We start from the raw sequence: 18733 nt of genomic DNA, 5'->3' as shown, positions 1-18733 counted from the left end.
AACAGGGTCAACTTGCCCGCCTGCCATAAATGCCATAAATTGTCCGTCTTTTACTTCAACAATGGGGATTTTAGGCTTACTGGAATTCTTTGCAGTTTTGTTGTTTTCAGAAAAAGAAAACAGCCCAGTTCACTTGCCCCAGGTAATATGGCAACCATTAAGGTCAATCCCTGGTGTAGACATAATTTTGTATTCTAGGTGCGGTACTGGAGGCTTTACCTGTTGACGTTGGTATTGGGAATTGGGGGATCATTTCAATTGGGGATGCAAGTTTCCATCATGGCTTCTCCAGCTGAGGTAAGAAAGAATACTGACGGCCACAGCTCTGAGCTCTGTAGTGTTCAGTATTTGCTGTGAGGAGCTAAGGGATCAAAGTTAATGTACACAATGCATAATATGAGTAATAACATATGGATCACAACATCTGGCCATGCCATTGCCATCAGGAATAAACATATTATTCTTTGAGCCAAATCTCATTGTAGTAAACCAGTGTCTCTCCCTCTCTGTGTGTCTGTAGCACATCCAGAGCTTTGTGAACCAGACCTGGCTGAGGAGGTATGAGGTTCCAGTAAGCGATTCAACCAACATGCTCATCTGGTCTTTCATAGTGTCTGTGTTCAGCCTGGGAGGATGGGTCGGGGCTATACACAGTGGCAGCCTCCCTGTCACCTACGGCAGGTCAGACACTGTACACGATACACACACCCAGGAAGTGTTGTTTTTATACTAACTAATGAGGATACTCCTAATGTCTCTCCTGTCTGGATTTGCAGGAAGAAAGTCCTGCTGTTCAACAACATAGTGGCCCTCGTAGCCGCTGTACTGATGGTCTTCAGTCCCATGGCCAAGTCCTTTGAGATGATCCTGCTGGGCAGATTTCTCTATGGATATAATGCTGGTATGTGTCTGTTTTGTCTCATGTGTGTGTACTTTATTGTGGGAATGTCAGGGCAGCCCGTGGTACTAGTGTTTGTAACATCTCTTGTGCCTTTCTACCTGGCCTCTCCCTCTCTTGCTTTCTTTCTCAGGCCTGGGGTGGAACGTGCAACTGATGTATCTGGGCGAGAGTTCACCCAAGATGCTGAGAGGATTCCTGACCATCACCATCAACATCTTCAGTAGCCTGGGGAAAGTCACGGGTCAGATTGTTGGAATCAAGTCAGTACCATCAATGTTATTATTGTTATATTTTTTTATTTAACCTTTATTTAACTAGGCAAGAACAAATTCTTATTTACAATGACAGACAGTGGGTTAACTGCCTTGTTCAGGGGCAGAACGACAGATTTTTACCTTGTCAGCTCGGGGATTCGATCTAGCAACCTTTCGGTTACTGGCCCAATACTCTAACAACTAGGCTACCTGCCGCCCTGAGTACCTACTGTCCTGAGTCTTCTCCACTTTAGATCGAATCTACTCACTCTCACATGTCCCTGTCCTGGCCATTGGCATGTATTCATGATGCCAGGGGACGCCAGGCTTCACCAAAAAATTGAACAAGAAAAAAACATATAAAATAATGGTCAAAAAGAGTATGATACTGTTGCCACCCGTAGCATTGAATGCAAGGGAAGCCTGCGAGCATTTGGCCTCCCTTGATATTTTTTTTAATACAATAATAGCGTTCAGCTAAACTGAGTGAGCTCATCTGTGAATGGTCCTGGAGCACAAAAAAAAGTATGAAGGGAAGCCAGTTTGGATTTGGCTTCACACCAATCACATCACATCAAGTCCAATGTTATTGACATAAAAAAACTGTTGTTGCTTGTTGTGTTGTTATCCTCCAGTGCCTAGCTAGCCAGCTAAAATTGGCCCTTTCCTAAATTAGCCATGGATGGAGATAGGGATTTGGACTTGTCATTTTACTTAATTCTAAGTACTGGCCAATGATTATAACGGCAATTCTGATCCAACCACAAATTCATACATTGTGCCTCTGGCCTGAGAGGATGGAAGTTTAATATGTAGCTAAATGTAGTAGGCTAATGTTAAATAGCTGGCTAAGCATTTGCCAATGAAAGGAAGTTAGTCTAGTGAGCAAGCATTTTAACCAGGTAGCCTAGGACAACAAAAACTAAAATAGTGTACTGTATGACAGTTTCGTCAACATGAAAGAGAGGAGGATGGCATTGGCGTTTCTCTACAAGTAGGGTGAGTCTACCACACACACACACACACACACACAGACATCCGCACCATGGACTGCCACATGACATTTAGCTTATGTTGATTGGACTAAATCGTTTTGGGAATCTTTTAGTTGTCACTGTACTAGACTAAGCATAGGTGATTTGATGATGTTGAAATGGTGTGTCACACCCTGACCATAGTTTGCTTTGTATGTTTCTATGTTTTGGTTGGTCAGGGTGTGATCTGAGTGGGCATTCTATGTTGGATGTCTTGTTTGTCTATTTCTATGTCTGGCCTGATATGGTTCTCAATCAGAGGCAGGTGTTAGTCATTGTCTCTGATTGGGAACTATATTTAGGTAGCCTGGGTTTCACTGTGTGTTTGTGGGTGATTGTTCCTGTCTCTGTGTTTTGCACCAGACAGGGCTGTTTTTGGTTTTCCACGTTTATTGTTTTGTAGTGTTCGTGTTTATCTGTTTTTATTAAACATGAATCAATATAATCAAGCTGCGTTTTGGTCCGCCTCTACTTCACCACAAGAGAACCGTTACATGGTGCTGGAATAGTGAAGGCAGCTCCTGTTTTCTTTGCGACTCTCCACTCTGTGGTTCTAAATCAATAGTTGTTTAGTAGTCAGAAAATGTCGGAAACATTAACTTGCTTGTAACGGTTTGTTACATGCAATATGCTTTGTGGACTTCACCGGACAGAGGTTGCTCTCCGGTTTTGTGATGAAACAAAGGTGTGGTTTAATTTATTCTGCCACTGTGTCTTCTTATTGTCTCGGCCTTAAGCCTATACTGTATATAACTGTGGCAAGGCGTGTAGGTTATAGAGCAAACAATGCAATTATCACAACACAGGTTGTATTATGGCTTTTTCCCCCTGGTTTACCTTTCCCAGTGATTCTACCCACGCACCATTACTGGTCCTTGCCAAACTGAAATACAAGATTCTGATTATTCAAAATGTCATCATTCTGTGAGCACGACGTGCAAATTGGGTGAGACAATTGTGTGAAACACCAATAATATATTTGAATTTAGTTGCAGAACTTTGGCTAGAAAGTTCAATTATCAAAAGATGTAAATATTGGAATCAAACTATAGGAGGAAAACACTCAGTATATTGGAATGGGTCAAGTCTCCCACTCACACGCACACGCACCCACACACTATCTCACCCTCTCTCTGTCTCACTCTCTCTTTCTCTCTCTCTCTCTGCAGGGAGCTGATGGGTACCGAAGACATGTGGCCCTGGCTCATGGCCCTTAGTGGCCTACCTGCCATCCTCCAATTTGTGACCTTGTTGTTCTTCCCTGAGGCTCCCCGCTATCTATACATCGACAAGGGAGACACTGAGGGATGCAGAAAAGGTATACGTCCAGGCATGGTCTATAACATTACATTACAGTCAAACACATCACAGGGAGGGGGGAGGGCTTGTCATGTTCTTGTTGTATTTATCATTTAATTACTTGATTTTAGATAATCAAGTATTTTAAAGCAATCAGAGAGAGTAAGTTTTCTATTGCTTTGATTGATCAGCAAATTATGAATCTTTGTGTGTGTGTGTTCAATAGCCCTGCACTGGCTGTGGCAGGAAGATGACCTGCAGATGGAGATGGATGAAATGGGGAAGGAGAGAGCGAGCATGCAGGGCCAGAATGTTAAGACCATTTGGGATGTGCTGACTTCTCGCTGTGTCAGGTGGCAGCTGTTGGTTCTGGTCATCCCCTGTGCCAGCGTTCAGTTCTGTGGGTTTAACGCGGTGTGGCCAATACCCTTTTCAAACTATTATGCAGACTGAAATCATTATGTGCTTGCTCAGATATTTTCTTTTCACATTGTCCTCTCCAGCACGGTTCCAGCAACAACGTGGTGGTGTAACCAGGCCAGCGCAGTACAATTCAGCTCGGTCCAAAAGGGCAAAATATTGATCTACGTTCATGGCAATTATACGCTACCTTTCAAACGTTTGGGGTCACTTAGAAAACTCCATGTTTTTGAAAGAAAAGCACATTTTTTGTCCATTAAAATAACATCAAATTGATCAGAAATACAGTGTAGACATTGTTAATGTTGTAAATGACTATTGTAGCTGGAAACGGCGGATTTCTTTATGGAATATCTACATAGGCGTACAGAGGCCCATTATCAGCAACCGTCACTCCTGTGTTCCAATGGCATGTTGTGTTAGCTAATCCAAGTTTAGCATTTTAAAAGGCTAATTGATCATTAGAAAACCCTTTTGCAATTATGTTAACACAGCTGAAAACTGTTGTGCTGACTAAGAAGCAATAAAACTGGCCTTCTTTAGACTAGTTGAGTATCTGGAGCATCAGCATTTGTGTGTTCGATTACAGGATCAATATGGCCAGAAACAAATAACTTTCTTCTGAAACTCGTCAGTCTGTTCTTGTTCTGAGAAATTAAGGCTATTCCATGTGAGAAATTGCCAAGAAACTGAAGCTCTGGTACAACGCTGTGTACTACTCCCTTCACTGAACAGCGCAAACTGTTTCTAACCAGAATAGAAAGAGGAGTGGGAGGCCCCGGTGCACAACTGAGCAAGAGGACAAGTACATTAGAGTGTCTAGTTTGAGAAACAAGACGTCTCACATGTCCTCAACTGGCAGCTTCATTAAATATAAACACCAGTCTCAAGGTCAACAGTTAAGAGGCGATTCGGGATGCTGGCCTTCTAGGCAGAGTTGCAAAGAAAAAGCGTGCCATTGGAACACAGGAGTGATGGTTTCTATGTAGATATTCCATTAAAAATCTGCTGTTTCGAGCTACAATAGTAATTTACAACATTAACGATGTCTACACTATATTTCTGATCAATTTGATGTTATTTTAATAGACAAAAAAATACATTTCCTTTCAAAAACAAGGACATTTCTAAGTGAGCCCAAACTTTTGAACGGTAGTGTACATTTAATGTAAATGCATTATAATTGACTGATAATGTCATTCTGTATTCTTAATCAAACTTAAGAACTGTTCCAATTTTCCAGCTAAGCCCCCTTCTTGCTCTACATTTTCTCGTCGTTCTCCTTTCATCTCATCGTCTCCACAATGACCCAAAATGTGTTCTATAGATTTATTTCTACGCTTTTGACATCTTCCGTGAGGCTGGAGTAGCAGAGGACAAGATGCATTACCTGTCCATTGGCATCGGAACAACAGATCTCATCACCATCATTCTCTGTGTAAGTACCATACCATAGGTCATATAGCAGAGAATAACATTACAGTCTGTTACTGAGCCGAGTCCTAAAAAGTGTTTCAAATTGAGAATCTTGTTTGAACATGCTTTTTAGTCCAGGTCTAGGCTTAATCTGTGTCTGGATGACTTCCTTTCCCTTGACCTTTTCCCTTGATCAAGCCTTGTTGTCCCACAATCAGTCTTTTTGTGTCCATAGATATACTCACAAATGTTAATAATATAAATGACATTGTTTTGTTTATGTAATTTATATTGTTTCGTTTCTATAATGTGTTTACAATACATTACGGGTTGTGTCGTGGGCCAGTCTCTGTTGATCGACCACGCGGGCAGGAAGATGCTGATGGGCTATGGCTACCTGTTGATGGGAGTCATCATGTCCATCCTGATTGTTATGCTGTCTATCAAGGTAACTAACAGGTCAAATCCTAACAGGGCAACCCAGAAAATCCTAACAGGGCTTTTCTGGGTTGTTCTTTCAAATTATAATAATATATGCCACCTAGCTGACATTTACTCACCAAGCTAAAAACCCCAAATCAACTTACAGTGGCAAGAAAAAGTATGTGAATTTCTGCATAAATTGGTCATAACATAACATCTTCATCTACAGTATGTCACAACAATAGACAAACACAGTCTGCTTAAACTAATAACACACAGACAATTATACATTTTCATGTCTTTATTGAACACACCGTGTAAACATTCATATTGCAGGGTGGGAAAAGTATGTGAACCCTTGAATTTAGTAACTGTTTGACCCTCCTTTGGCAGCAATAACCTCAAGCAAACATTTTCTGTAGTTAAGGATCAGACCTGCACAGTGGTCAGGAGGAATTTTGGACCATTCCTCTTTACAAAACTGTTTCAGTTCAGCAATATTCTTTCTCCATTTATAAACAATTTGTCTTAACGTGGACTGATGAACATGGCTTTTAGAGATACTTTTGTAACCCTTTCCAGCTTTATGCAAGTCAACAATTCTTAATATTAGGTCTTCTGAGATCTCTTTAGTTCGAGGCATGGTTCACATCAGGCAATGCTTCTTGTGAATAGCAAACGCACATTTTGTAAGTGCTTTTTTATAGGGCAACGCAGCTCTAACCAACATCTCCAATCTCGTCTCATTGATTGAACTCCAGGTCAGCTGACTCCAATTAGCCTATGGGGTTCACATACGTTTTCCAACCCACACTGTGAATGTTTAAATGATGTATTCAATACAGACAAGAAAAATACAATAATGTGTGTTATTAGTTAAAGCACACTATGTTTGTCTATTGTTGTGACTTAGATGAAGACCAGATCAAATTTGATGACCAATTTCTGCAGAAATCCAGGTAATTTCAAAGGGTTCACATACTTTTTCTTGCCACTGTATACATGTACATGATGTGATTCTGGATGAAATTGAACCCACAGCTTTGATGTTGCTGGTGCCATGCCATAGAAGAAGGGCCAAGCATGAGATCCAATACAGTTCTTTGTCTCTCAACAGGACCTGTACTCATGGGTCCCGTATGCTAACATCGCCCTCATCTTCTCTGTCGTCTGCATTTATGGACTAGGACCTTGTGAGTTCTCAAAAAATTATAGTCCCCTCATGAGTCATATTTCACAAGTCTACACCTGTGGTCTGAGTGGTTTCTGGTTGTGGCTAGCTAAGTGAGCAAACCCCAGACGGAGTTATTTGTCATGGTACTAAATTCTCTTCCTAGCTGGAATAGCCAGCATCCTCCTTGCAGATATCTTCCTGCAGGCCTGGAGACCGTCCGCTTACGTCATTAGCGGCTCCATCAACTGGTTAAGCCTGTTCTTGATTGGAATGTTCTTCCCCTTCCTAGTGGTGAGATACTTACTGGTCTAAGTCTTCATGCACACACTTGATGATTGAAACCTTTTTTCACAATGGAAACAAATCGAGCCGAGCCAAGTCAAACTGTACTGGGCTGGCCTGGTTACATATCCACCATAATTGCTCAGACTGTGGTGGAAAGGACGGTGTAAAAAGAAAACATTCAAACGAGCATAGTATGGTTCAGGTCACCCCCTATAGTGTGATTCTAGCATTAGAACACACTTGACATACTGTAGCAAGCAATAAGCCTGCATTTTACTGAAAAGAAATAAGATAAATGCTAATGGATTGTGGTCGACGGTTTCTGAAAGTCTTTCTTTTTTTCTCTGTCATATGCAGGCTAATGGGCTATAGTGTCCCCTGACAGAGGGTCAGTGAGTTACTGTAGATCCTGGTCCCGGGGACCCGAAGGGGTGCACATTTTAGCTCTTGCCCGAGCACTACACCCCTGATTCCACTTGTCAACTCATCATCAAACTTTTGATTAGTTGAATCGAGTGTGCTTGGGCTCATCAGCGGCTCCATCAAGAAACACTGCTGTAGATCTATGGATCTGTTTAACGTTGGTATTTGTGTGCCCCATGTAGGATGGACTGGGTCAGTTCTGCTTCCTGATCTTTGTAGCATACTGCCTCTTCAGCGCAGTGTTTGTACTCTACTTCATCCCAGAGACCAAAGGCAAGGGCATGGTGGAGATCATGGAGGACTTTAACAAACTCAACTACAAGAACAGGGGAACAGACACGGAAAAGGCTGACTTTGTTATGGCAACGAAATTTTAAAGAAATGTATTGAGTGGCTTGAGCGATATTGGTACACTCTTAGAAAAAAAGGGTTCCAAAAGGGTTCTTCGGTTATCCCCATAGGAGCACCCTTTTTGGTTCCAGGTAGAACCCTCTGTGGACAGGGTTATGTTTGGATAGAAGTGTTAAGAGATGTACTTTGTTTAGTTGTTATTTTGAATGTGGCTTTACAGCAAAAAAATCTGTCATAACTCTGTTCTTACATTCTAGTCAGGGGTCCTATATAGGGCTGTGGTGGTCATGAAATTTTGTCAGCAGATGATTGTCAAGCAAATAACTACCGGTCTCAGGGTAATTGACCGTTAATGAACATAAATACATTTAGCATCTCCTGGCTTCCACTCATAGCCTACAAGCCTAATGCAAACCTTTGGAACATCTACATTTAATAAAGTCTAATAAATCCATGTAATATTGCCCACACCATCACAATAAATAGAAAATGTAGTCTATTTCAGAGGAACAGAATAGCATACTCTGAGTTGTCCTTTTGTTAGGCCCTGATCTGGCTATGCCTTTATTGCTGTGGGTTACACTAGTTCATTTAGCAGACAAGATTTGCTTAGAATTCCGTGGAATTATTCTATATTATTTCATAGTATGAAGAATAAAATTGAACATAGCTGAATAAAATAGAAATTATATTTTCTCCAAAGGATTTGAGGGAGTGTGCACATGTGGCTATTCTGTGTTGAGTGCTTAAGGAAACAGCTACTCCTATATGCTTACTTTAGAGTTATTTATGTTGAACTATTCTGTGCGAGTTATAAATATTCCAAACATAGTCTGAGACAGTTGTGGGATACGATAGATCCCAAATGAATACAACCACTATCATAAAAAAAAAACTGTTTTAAGCTATGAGCCTGACGCAACAGATGAGAACGTTAAGTTTAAAAGGTTGATAAACGATTGGGTTATTTCTTCACATTATAAGCGCAGCAATGTTTTTGCTATCCAGGTCAAAGGGAAAGCTCGACTGCTGTTACATGTGTCATAGGGTTATCATACATATATGGTGGATGATGTTGTAACAACAAAAAAACAAAAAAAACAATCTATAGCTACTGTATGTTGAGAGAGTATTCTACTGTATTTCTAGATCATTTCATAAAGCTATATTGGCAAATGATCCAACTGTTGTTTTGAATGGTGTGTAACATTGAATTGTTTAGAACAGATTGTGATAATAAATGATGTATCCTTTTGTTAGATTGGAAAATCAATGATCGAAGTTAATAAATGTCTACAGGCTTTCAACTTTGGTCCAGTGCGGTCTATCATTCCATAGACATCCTTCATTAAAACCTTTGTTACAGCAAGAACATGACGACCTAAGATTTGTCCGAATAAACAAGACCATTCAAGCCATCTGTCTATGTGAACCACATTAATACGTGTACTGTAGAGCCAGGTGGAGGACCAGCAGAGAACAGTGAGTAAGATAAACTAACCGATTACACAGTATGATAAACATTACACGTAAAGGGAGACCCCATGTCGTTGCATATTCTTTATTATGGCGGCAAAGTTTACGTTCAGTACAGATTGTTGTTTTATCAGTTAAATTGGCATACCCATGGTTTTTCATAAATAGTGCATTGAAATACCAATTAGACAAATTATCTAATTTGGAGAAAGCAGTCATCAAATACATACGATAATGCTAGACATTTCATTTATGAAAATCTAACTGCTATATTTATCTGTCATATGTGCATGAAAATGAATGTTAATTCATGTTTTATTCTCAACTTGCGTTAGGAAATCAGTTCAGAAGTTCAGTAGAAAAAAATGCAGTTACGCCTTTGTCTGTTTCTTTATTCTTTTTAGAGGTCAATTCTCTTGCAGTTTTTTTTGCCAATAACAATCGGTGATGCTCAGTCATCAAAACACAAACAAACAGGGAAAAAGAAAGGCAACTTAAATACAATAGTAGAAAAAAAACCATGATGGCGTACACCCAGAAAAATTATTTTGTGTGGAGGTGCTGACTAATGGCGAATAAACTAAACCAAAAAAAATAGAGTCGCACACTCCATATATAAACTCCCAGTAATTTATTTGCCAAATCACCAATGTTTCGGCATCCATGTGCCTTCTTCAGGGTGAGGCGTTGGTGATTTGCCCAGTAAATTACTGGAAGTTTATATATGGAGTGTGCAACTATCTTTATAGTTTATAACTTTAAAATAATGCACAATACTTATCCAATACATAACTTACAGTATGTATCAAACCAAGTCGGAAATTACTGTTTTATTTATTTCTTATAATGTGCTCAATGTGAAACTGGGCTTTGGGCAACACCTGTACTGTCCAGTTTACAGATGGACATGTTCAGACAGTGTCTCACGGAACAATTGGTAAGTTATTTCTGTTGTATCAAGACACTTCCCTAAACGTCTATCCCTTACAAAAAAATTCAACCTAATGCCAAACAGGTCACATGCGAACATGGTGTAACTTAGTTTTGGCTGAAATGCTGGCTGAATGATCAACCCGTACGGTGTGATGAGTAACAGGGACAGGGGGAGAGGGTGGCGATTATTAGCCCATGGGCCAGCATCATGTGATCGACCCAATGTCTACCTCCTCTCCTGTTCCAACCAGCAACCAGGGAGCCTCAAACGGAAAGATAGGAGAAACACTCAACGACCTGGTAAGACAATAGAACATCAGTTACACAATCGCTGATGGAATTGTTCAGTAAATAGTCAAAATAAATATATATACTGCACACTGCAATTTCTGCTCTCATAGTGACATCCTGAAATTACAATTTCATACAAATATCTATTGTTGAGTCAAAACTTTACACAAAACTTAAGCATCTTATTTGACTGATCTATCAAATTTGAATAATGTCTTTGATATTAGCGTTTGTTTCTGTCACGATCTTTGAAATGAGCGGACCAATGCGCAGCGTGCATAGAGTTCCACATGTTTATTAAAATGAAACTCAACAATAAACTGCAAATGAGACGTTACTACTGGAGTGCTCACAGGCACTACACAAAAACAAGATCCCACAAACTGAAGTTGGAAAAGGCTGTCTAAGTATGATCCCCAATCAGAGACAACAATAGACAGCTGCCTCTGATTGGGAACCATACCCGGCCAACAAAGAAATAGAAAAACTAGAATGCCCACCCAAATCACACCCTGACCTAACCAAATAGAGAAATAAAAAGGCTCTCTAGGATCAGGGCATGACAGTTTCATTGAGAAGTTTAGAATTTGTAGTTACTTTAAGACATCCTTCTTTATATTCTGGTTGCAGTACTGGAGGCCTTGCCTGTTGAAGTTGGTATTGGGAATCGGGGGATCAGCATGGGATGCAAGTTTCCATCATGGCTTCTCCAGCTGAGGTAAGAAAGCTGTCTGATGTTCAGCTCTGTGGAGTTGAATATAAACTTGACAGTGAAGAATAACATTGAGGGATAAAAGTGAATCAACAGTTCATCAACATTTCAGCTTTTTCTCAAATCCAATTTATTACAGATCCAACTGTGCATTGTCATATCATGTGAGCAGAGAGAAAAAAACATGGTGGGGTTGAGGTTACAGGAATCCTGTTGGCATATGTTTGCACTGTATATGATAGGCAATGCATATTATGCGTGATACTATTTGAAGTATGGCCAACATAAGCAGGGTTGTCTACTAACCATGGGTTGATCAGTCAACAGAGCTTCATCCTGTTCACTTCCTAAGCACTGGGATGACACACATGATACATCAGCTGCTTACTCAGCTAAACCTCTAGTTTAAGTGGAAATTAATACACTAATATCTAACAGAGATCTACACGTTTTTGCTCAATTAGAATAGTCTACATTCAAAGTACTTGCACAAGTGATCATCCAACCTGGTCGTGTGGCGCCAGGACAACAACCTCTCCCTCAATGTGACCAAGACAAAGGAGATGATTGTGGACTACAGGAAAAGGAGGACCGAGCACGCCCCCATTCTCATCGACAGGGCTGTAGTGGAGCAGGTTGAGAGCTTCAAGTTCCTTGGTGTCCACATCACCAACAAGCTAACATGGTCCAAGCACACCAAGACAGTCGTGAAGAGGGCACGGCAAAACCTATTCCCCCTCAGGAGACTGAAAATATTTGGCATTGGGTCCTCAGATCCTCAAAAGGTTCTACAGCTGCACCATTGAGAGTATCCTGACTGGTTGCATGATTGCCTGGTATGGCAACTGCTCGATCTCTGATCACAAGGAACTACAGAGGGTAGTGCGTACGGCCCAGTACATCACTGGGGCCAAGCTTTCTGCCATCCAGGACCTCTATACCAGGTGGTGTCAGAGGGAGGCCCTAAAAATTGTCAAAGACTCCAGCCACCCTAGTCATAGACTGTTCTCTCTGCTACCGCACGGCAAGCAGTACCAGAGCGCCAAGTCTAGGTCCAAAGGACTTCTAAACAGCTTCTAACCCCAAGCCATAAGACTCCTGAACATCTAATCAAATGGCTTCCCAGACTACTTGCATTGCCCCCCCTCCCCCTCTTTTACACCGCTGCTACTCTGTTATTATCTCAAATCAAATAAATGTTATTAGTCACATGCTCCGAATACAACAGGTAGACCTTACAGTGAAATGCTTACACACAAGCTCCTAACTAACAATGCAGTTGTAAGAAGTAATTAAGAGCAGCAGTAAAATAACAATAGCGAGACTATTTACGGGGGGGTACCGGTACAGAGTCAATGGGCGGGGGCACCGATTAGTTGAGGTAATATGTACATGTAGGTAGAGTTATTAAAGTGACTATGCATCGATGATAACAATAGAGAGTAGAAGCATTATATCTGGTCATCATATCTGGTCATCATCTGGTCATCTCGTCTTTCATCATCTGGTCTTTCATCGTGTCTGTGTTCAGCCTGGGAGGATGGGTCGGGCTATAGACAGTGGGCAGCTTCTCTGTCACCCACGGTCGGTTAGGCAGTGTTCACAACAACACACACACACTGAATGTACAAAACATCTCCATGACGTAGACTGACCTGGTGAATGCAGGTGGAAGCTATGATCTCTTATTGACGTCTTGTGCTAAATCCCCTTCAATCAGTGTAGATGAAGGGGAGGAGACAGGTTAAAGAAGGATTTTTATGCCTTGAGACAATTGAGACATGGATTGTGTATGTGTGCCGTTCAGATGGCAAATGGGGATGACAAAAGATTTAAGTATGGTAGTAGGTGCCAGTCGCACCGGTTTGAGTGTGTCAAGAATTGCAATGATGCTGGGTTTTTCATGCTCAACAGTTTTCTATGTGTATCAAGAAACATCCACCATCCAAAGGACATCCAGCCAACTTGACACAACTGTGGGAAGCATTGGAGTCAACATGGGCTAGCGTTCCTGTGGAACATTTTCGACACCATGTGTAGTCCACGCCCTGACGAATTGAGGCTGTGCTGTGGGAAAAATGGGGTGCAACTCAATATTAAGCAGGTTTTCCTGATGTCTTCTGTATGGTTTTGCAGGAAGAAAGCCCTGCTGTTCAACATAGACGCTGTACTGATGGTCTTTCGTCGCTTGGCCAAGTCCTTTGAGATGATCCTGCTGAACATATTTCTCTAAGGATATAATATTGGTATGTGTGTTGTGGTAGTTTTTTCCTCTGTGTATAACCTAATATATATGACAATATGGGCATAGCCTATGGTGTTAGTTTTTGTAGCTTACCTATTAGTTTGTGTAGCTTACCTATTAGTTTGTGTAGCTTACCTATTAGTTTGTGTAGCTTACCTATTAGTTTGTGTAGCTTACCTATTAGTTTGTGTAACTTAGCTATTAGTTTGTGTAGCTTACCTATTAGTTTGTGTAGCTTACCTATTAGTTTGTGTAGCTTACCTATTAGTTTGTGTAGCTTACCTATTCGTTTTTGTAACTGACCCATTTGTTTTTGTAACCTCTCCCTCCCTTCTCTCGCTCACTCTCTCTCTCTTTCTTTCAATCTTACTCTATATATCTCTTTCCTCATACCGCTCCATCCTCTCTCTCACTGTCTTTTAGGCTTGGGGCTGAGTGTTCACCTGGTGTACCTGGGCGAAAGTTCACCTAAGAAGCTGAGAGGATTCCTGACCCTAACTAGCTCCATCTTCAATGGCTTCAGGAAGGTCATGGTCAGATTGTCAGTACCCTTGTTACTTAACCAACTAACTCGCGTCCTGTGGTCCGTTTACCCTTTCAGTGGTCAGATGTTCTAGCCTGGTCAAGCATACTGACCTCGGTGTTGTGCTCACAGTGCAGCGGTCACTCAGTCTGGTTGGCGGGCTACAGTTCATGTTCATGACACCTTAATACGTCCTCAGTACCCACAATCACAGTGGAGTTACATAGATTGCATCCATAGAGTCAAAAAGGGCAACATACCGGTTAGTCTCATTCTGTAAAAGATGAAGCCAACTCTCTTGCCATCTATCTTACTTAGAGAAAGAGGAGAACTTTCAAGGTTCACACCATTCAGTCAAATCCCCTTCTGAATGTTCCAGTTGACCGCCCTGAGCCTTCTCCACTCCAAATCGGACCAGCTCAACCTCACCATCATGTGCCCTGGATTACCCTGTCCTGGTCCGGCTGGGCTGAAGAACAAGATTCTGAACAACTCATCGGACAAATTACTAGAAATGGAATCCCTTTGTAGCATGATGTTGTACACATTTATGGCAAAGTTCTCAAAATAAATATGTGAAATAAATTCTAATAGGAGAATTTTAGCAAGTTTGGAGGTTGATGTTCAAGTATCAAACATAGAATTAGGATGGAAGGAAGACACAGTGTGGTTGAAATAGTCACGCACGCACACACACACACACACTATCTCACCCTCTCTCTCTCCCACTCTCTCTCTCACTGTCTCTCTCTCTCTGCAGGGAGCTGATGGGTACCGATAACATGTGGCCCTGGCTCATGGCCCTTGGTGGCCTCCCTGCCATCCTCCAGTTTGTGACCTTTCTCTTTTACCCTGAGGCTCCCCGCTACCTATACATCGACAAGGGAGACACTGAGGGCTGCAAAAAAAGGTATACGTCCAGTCCAGGCATGGTCTATAACATTACATTACAGTCAAACACATCACAGGGAGGGGGGAGGGCTTGTCATGTTCTTGTTGTATTTATCATTTAATTACTTGATTTTAGATAATCAAGTATTTTAAGGCAATCAGAGAGAGTAAATTTTCTATTGCTTTGATTGATCAACAAATTATGAATCTTTGTGTGTGTGTGTTCAATAGCCCTGCACTGGCTGTGGCAGGAAGATGACCTGCAGATGGAGATGGATGAAATGGGGAAGGAGAGAGCGAGTATGCGCTCAGTCCAGGGCTATATCATCAAATCAAATCAAATTGATTTATATAGCCCTTCGTACATCAGCTGATATCTCAAAGTGCTGTACAGAAACCCAGCCTAAAACCCCAAACAGCAAGCAATGCAGGTGTAGAAGCACGGTGGCTAGGAAAAACTCCCTAGAAAGGCCAAAACCTAGGAAGAAACCTAGAGAGGAACCAGGCTACGTGGGGTGGCCAGTCCTCTTCTGGCTGTGCCGGGTGGAGATTATAACAGAACATGGCCAAGATGTTCAAATGTTCATAAATGACCAGCATGGTCCAATAATAATAAGGCAGAACAGTTGAAACTGGAGCAGCAGCACGGCCAGGTGGACTGGGGACAGCAAGGAGTCATCATGTCAGGTAGTCCTGAGGCATGGTCCTAGGGCTCAGGTCCTCCGAGAGAGAGAAAGAAAGAGAGAATTAGAGAGAGCACACTTAAATTTACACAGGACACCGAATAGGACAGGAGAAGTACTCCAGATATAACAAAATCAAATCAAATCAAATCAAATTTTATTTGTCACATACACATGGTTAGCAGATGTTAATGTGAGTGTAGCGAAATGCTTGTGCTTCTAGTTCCGACAATGCAGTAATAACGAACAAGTAATCTAACTAACAATTCCAAAAAACTACTGTCTTATACACATTGTAAGGGGATAAAGAATATGTACATAAGGATATATGAATGAGTGATGGTACAGAGCAGCATAGGCAAGATACAGTAGATGATATCGAGTACAGTATATACATATGAGATGAGTATGTAAACCAAGTGGCATAGTTAAAGTGGTTAGTGATATGATGTATTACATAAGGATGCAGTCGATGATATAGAGTACAGTATATACGTATGCATATGAGATGAATAATGTAGGGTAAGTAACATTATATAAGGTAGCATTGTTTAAAGTGGCTAGTGATATATTTACATCATTTCCCATCAATTCCCATTATTAAAGTGGCTGGAGTTGAGTCAGTGTCATTGACAGTGTGTTGGCAGCAGCCACTCAATGTTAGTGGTGGCTGTTTAACAGTCTGATGGCCTTGAGATAGAAGCTGTTTTTCAGTCTCTCGGGCCCAGCTTTGATGCACCTGTACTGACCTCGCCTTCTGGATGACAGCGGGGTGAACAGGCAGTGGCTCGGGTGGTTGATGTCCTTGATGATCTTTATGGCCTTCCTGTAGCATCGGGTGGTGTAGGTGTCCTGGAGGGCAGGTAGTTTGCCCCCGGTGATGCGTTGTGCAGACCTCACTACCCTCTGGAGAGCCTTACGGTTGAGGGCGGTGCAGTTGCCATACCAGGCGGTGATACAGCCCGCCAGGATGCTCTCGATTGTGCATCTGTAGAAGTTTGTGAGTGCTTTTGGTGACAAGCCGAATTTCTTCAGCCTCCTGAGGTTGAAGAGGCGCTGCTGCGCCTTCTTCACGATGCTGTCTGTGTGAGTGGACCAATTCAGTTTGTCTGTGATGTGTATGCCGAGGAACTTAAAACTTGCTACCCTCTCCACTACTGTTCCATCGATGTGGATGGGGGTGTTCCCTCTGCTGTTTCCTGAAGTCCACAATCATCTCCTTAGTTTTGTTGACGTTGAGTGTGAGGTTATTTTCCTGACACCACACTCCGAGGGCCCTCACCTCCTCCCTGTAGGCCGTCTCGTCGTTGTTGGTAATCAAGCCTACCACTGTTGTGTCGTCCGCAAACTTGATGATTGAGTTGGAGGCGTGCGTGGCCACGCAGTCGTGGGTGAACAGGGAGTACAGGAGAGGGCTCAGAACGCACCCTTGTGGGGCCCCAGTGTTGAGGATCAGCGGGGAGGAGATGTTGTTGCCTACTCTCACCACCTGGGGGCGGCCCGTCAGGAAGTCCAGTACCCAGTTGCACAGGGCGGGGTCGAGACCCAGGGTCTCGAGCTTGATGACGAGCTTGGAGGGTACTATGGTGTTGAATGCCGAGCTGTAGACGATGAACAGCATTCTCACATAGGTATTCCTCTTGTCCAGATGGGTTAGGGCAGTGTGCAGTGTGGTTGAGATTGCATTGTCTGTGGACCTATTTGGGCGGTAAGCAAATTGGAGTGGGTCTAGGATGTCAGGTAGGGTGGAGGTGATATGGTCCTTGACTAGTCTCTCAAAGCACTTCATGATGACGGATGTGAGTGCTACGGGGCGGTAGTCGTTTAGCTCAGTTACCTTAGCTTTCTTGGGAACAGGAACAATGGTGGCCCTCTTGAAGCATGTGGGAACAGCAGACTGGTATAGGGATTGATTGAATATGTCCGTAAACACACCGGCCAGCTGGTCTGCGCATGCTCTGAGGGCGCGGCTGGGGATGCTGTCTGGGCCTGCAGCCTTGCGAGGGTTAACACGTTTAAATGTCTTACTCACCTCGGCTGCAGTGAAAGAGAGACCGCATGTTTTCGTTGCAGGCCGTGTCAGTGGCACTGTATTGTCCTCAAAGCGGGCAAAAAAGTTATTTAGTCTGCCTGGGAGCAAGACATCCTGGTCCGTGACTGGGCTGGATTTCTTCCTGTAGTCCGTGATTGACTGTAGACCCTGCCACATGCCTCTTGTGTCGGAGCCGTTGAATTGAGATTCTACTTTGTCTCTGTACTGGCGCTTAGCTTGTTTGATAGCCTTGCGGAGGGAATAGCTGCACTGTTTGTATTCAGTCATGTTACCAGACACCTTGCCCTGATTAAAAGCAGTGGTTCGCGCTTTCAGTTTCACACGAATGCTGCCATCAATCCACGGTTTCTGGTTTGGGAATGTTTTAATCGTTGCTATGGGAACGACATCTTCAACGCACGTTCTAATGAACTCGCACACCGAATCAGCGTATTCGTCAATGTTGTTGTCTGACGCAATACGAAACATCTCCCAGTCCACGTGATGGAAGCAGTCTTGGAGTGTGGAGTCAGCTTGGTCGGACCAGCGTTGGACAGACCTCAGCGTGGGAGCCTCTTGTTTTAGTTTCTGTCTGTAGGCAGGGATCAACAAAATGGAGTCGTGGTCAGCTTTTCCGAAAGGGGGGCGGGGCAGGGCTTTATATGCGTCGCGGAAGTTAGAGTAACAATGATCCAGGGTCTTTCCACCCCTGGTTGCGCAATCGATATGCTGATAAAATTTAGGGAGTCTTGTTTTCAGATTAGCCTTGTTAAAATCCCCAGCTACAATGAATGCAGCCTCCGGATAAATCGTTTCCAGTTTGCAGAGAGTTAAATAAAGTTCGTTTAGAGCCATCGATGTGTCTGCTTGGGGGGGGGATATATACGGCTGTGATTATAATCGAAGAGAATTCTCTTGGTAGATAATGCGGTCTACATTTGATTGTGAGGAATTCTAAATCAGGTGA

The 18733-nt window shown here is 42.5% G+C and overlaps 1 protein-coding gene across 1 annotated transcript; it reads left to right on the top strand.

The window, feature by feature from the left end:
* The first annotated feature begins 203 nt into the window (after positions 1-203).
* On the top strand, positions 204-9287 carry LOC112222788 (solute carrier family 2, facilitated glucose transporter member 11). Its single transcript, XM_024385544.2, has 11 exons — positions 204-297; positions 521-681; positions 777-901; positions 1032-1161; positions 3359-3507; positions 3715-3902; positions 5236-5346; positions 5671-5772; positions 6865-6940; positions 7085-7212; positions 7812-9287. The coding sequence occupies exons 1-11, from the start codon at positions 265-267 to the stop codon at positions 8004-8006; spliced, it is 1398 nt and encodes a 465-aa protein (XP_024241312.2). The 5' UTR covers positions 204-264; the 3' UTR covers positions 8007-9287.
* Positions 9288-18733: the final 9446 nt, after the last annotated feature.

The sequence above is a fragment of the Oncorhynchus tshawytscha genome, linkage group LG02 (genome assembly GCF_018296145.1).
Source record: "Oncorhynchus tshawytscha isolate Ot180627B linkage group LG02, Otsh_v2.0, whole genome shotgun sequence".
NCBI lineage: Eukaryota > Metazoa > Chordata > Actinopteri > Salmoniformes > Salmonidae > Oncorhynchus > Oncorhynchus tshawytscha.
This window is presented reverse-complemented; position numbering and strand designations above follow the sequence as displayed.